At 45.2% G+C, this 2,519-nt stretch overlaps 1 protein-coding gene across 1 annotated transcript in view; it reads left to right on the top strand.

The window, feature by feature from the left end:
* The first annotated feature begins 188 nt into the window (after positions 1-188).
* The window catches only part of GATAD2B (GATA zinc finger domain containing 2B), a 98,294-nt gene continuing 95,963 nt past the window's right edge, over positions 189-2,519 (top strand). Inside the window, exon 1 of the mRNA XM_012000289.1 lies at positions 189-279. Coding sequence (XP_011855679.1) covers positions 206-279 — 74 coding nt within the window. The 5' untranslated portion in view covers positions 189-205. The remainder of the gene's footprint in view (positions 280-2,519) is intronic.

Here is a 2,519-nt window from a genome sequence, read left to right as displayed (position 1 = left end):
AAAAAAAAAAAAGAAAAGGCCAGGCATGCTGGCAGGCGCCTATAGTCCCAGCTAGTTGGGAGGCTGAGGCAGGGGAATGGCGTGAACCTCGGAGGCGGAGCTTGCACTGAGCCGAGATAGATAGTGCCACTGCACTCCAGCCTGGGCAACAGAGCGATACTCAGTCTCAAAAAAAAAGAAAAAAAGCTATTTTTCAGCCTTTGTAATGGTTCTAATATTTATCTGCTTGCTGAGTCCAAGGATATACAGTCATGCCCCACATAATGGTAGTCCCATAAGGTTATAACATCATACTTTTGCCATACATTTTCTGTGTTTAGATATGTTTAAACAAATACCATTGTGTCATAATTGTCAATATAGTAACAGACTATATAGGTTTATAGCCTAGGAGCAATAGGCTGTATACCATCTAGGTTTGTTTAAGTACACTTTACGACGTTCACACAACAATGAAATCGCCTAATCATGTGTTTTTCAGAATGTATCCCTGTTGTTAAGCAACACATAACTGTATGTTAAAATGGGGACAAAGATTTAGCAAGTTATTTATAAAATTTGTAAAGGGCAAACATAAAGACTGTTTTTGCCAGTTTATGATATTACTGAGTTTTTGTTAAATGTTTGGTTCTGTGAAGTTTGTATTTCTTTTGCAGGAGTACCTTTAAGCTTTCAGTTGCAGTTAATTTGAACTCTGTTGCCTAAGCCTAGATAATCACCTCTTTTCTTATGCTATTGTTTGTGATTTGATCCTCCCAGATATCATTTATCAAATTCTTTTTGTATCTAGGTTGTACATCTTTAGTCCTACTTTTTTTTTGTTTTTGGAGATGGAGTCTTGCTCTGTTGCCCAGGCTGGAGAGCAGTGGTGCAGTCTTGGCTCACTGCAAGCTCCGCCTCCGGGTTTCACGCCATTCTCCTGCCTCAGCCTCCCGAATAGCTGGGACTGCAACCACCCACCACCACACCCGGCTAATTTTTTTGTATTTTTAGTAGAGATGGGGCTTCACCATGTTAGCCAGGAGGGTCTCAATCTCCTGACCTCATGATCCACCCACCTCGGCCTCCCAGAGTGCTGGAGTTACAGGTATGAGCCACTGCACCCAGCCCACACTCAGCAAATTTTTGTATTTTTAGTAGAGACGGGGTTTCACTATGTCGGCCAGGCTGCTCACGAACTCCTAACCTCAGGTGATCCACCCGCCTCTGCCTCCCAACTCCCAAAGGGATGGCAAGCGTGAGCCACCATGTCCAGCCCCTTTTCTTAAATTTAAATATTTTTCCTTTACTTGTCACTGACTTGAAGCTCATGTCCTTAGCTTTTCAGAAGTAGTCCTAGGTGAATTTATATCTGAGTGGAGATCATACATGCCTGTCAGAGAGTTTATATGTTTTTACTTCCATCGTATTTGGCTAGTATTTTCTTTGATCCAGTGGGTAAAGTGGAGACTGGCAAGGCAAGCATGGTTACCCTTACCCTGGAGAACTGAGCTCTTGAGTGTTTGCTGAGAAATGCTCAAGGCAGCATGGTATAGTGGAAAGTGTATGGGCTTTGGAGCCAGCCTCTAATTGTGAGCTGTATGAGTGACCTTCATTTAGGCTTTTTAAAATTTCTCTGAATTAATTTCCTTATCCAGAAAATGGAGAACAGGGCCGGGCACATTGCCTCACACCTGTAACCTCAGCACTTTGGGAGGCCAAGGTGGGTGGATCACTTCAGGCCAGGAGTTTGAGTCCAGCCTGGCCAACTGGTGAAACCCTGTCTCTACTAAAAATACAAGTAGCTGGGCATGGTGGCAGGTCCATGTAATCCCAGCTACTTGAGAGGTTGAGGCAGGAGAATCGCTTCAACCCAGGAGGTGCAGGTTGCAGTGAGCTGAGATTGCACCATTGCACTCCAGCCTGGGCAACAGAGCGAGACTGTCTCAAAATGAATGAATGAATGAATGAATGAGGAGAAAAGATCCTGCCTTCCTGGCTTAGTGCATTAAATGCTCAGTGAATGTAGATCTTTTTCTTAACTTTAGATAATTTGGTATTCTTTAGGGTATCACAACTTGAGTAATATTTACCAAGAGGAAGTTTTTTTGTTTTTGTTTTTGTTTTTGTTTTTTTTTGAGGTGAAGTCTCGCGCTTGTCCCCCAGGCTGGAGTGCAGTGGCGCGATCTCGGCTCACTGCAGCCTCGTCCTCCCAGGTTCAAGCAATTCTCCTGCCTCAGCCTCTCGAGTAGCTGGGATTATAGGCGCCTGCTATCACACCTGGCTACTTTTTTTTTGAGGTGGAGTCTCGCTCTGTCACCCAGGCTGGAGTGCAGTGGAGCGATCTCGGCTCACTGCAAGCTTGGTCTCCCAGGTTCACGTCATTCTCCTGCCTCAGCTTACCGGGTAGCTGGGACTACAGGCACCCGCCACCACCATGCCCGGCTAATTTTTTTGTAGTTTTAGTAGAGACAGGGTTTCACCGTGTTAGCCAGGATGGTCTCGATCTCCTGACCTCGTGATCCGCCTGCCTCGGCCTC

This window comes from Mandrillus leucophaeus, unplaced genomic scaffold (assembly GCF_000951045.1).
Source record: "Mandrillus leucophaeus isolate KB7577 unplaced genomic scaffold, Mleu.le_1.0 Scaffold624, whole genome shotgun sequence".
Taxonomy (NCBI): domain Eukaryota; kingdom Metazoa; phylum Chordata; class Mammalia; order Primates; family Cercopithecidae; genus Mandrillus; species Mandrillus leucophaeus.
Note: the sequence above shows the minus strand (reverse complement) of the source record. Positions and strands in the feature narration are given on the sequence as shown.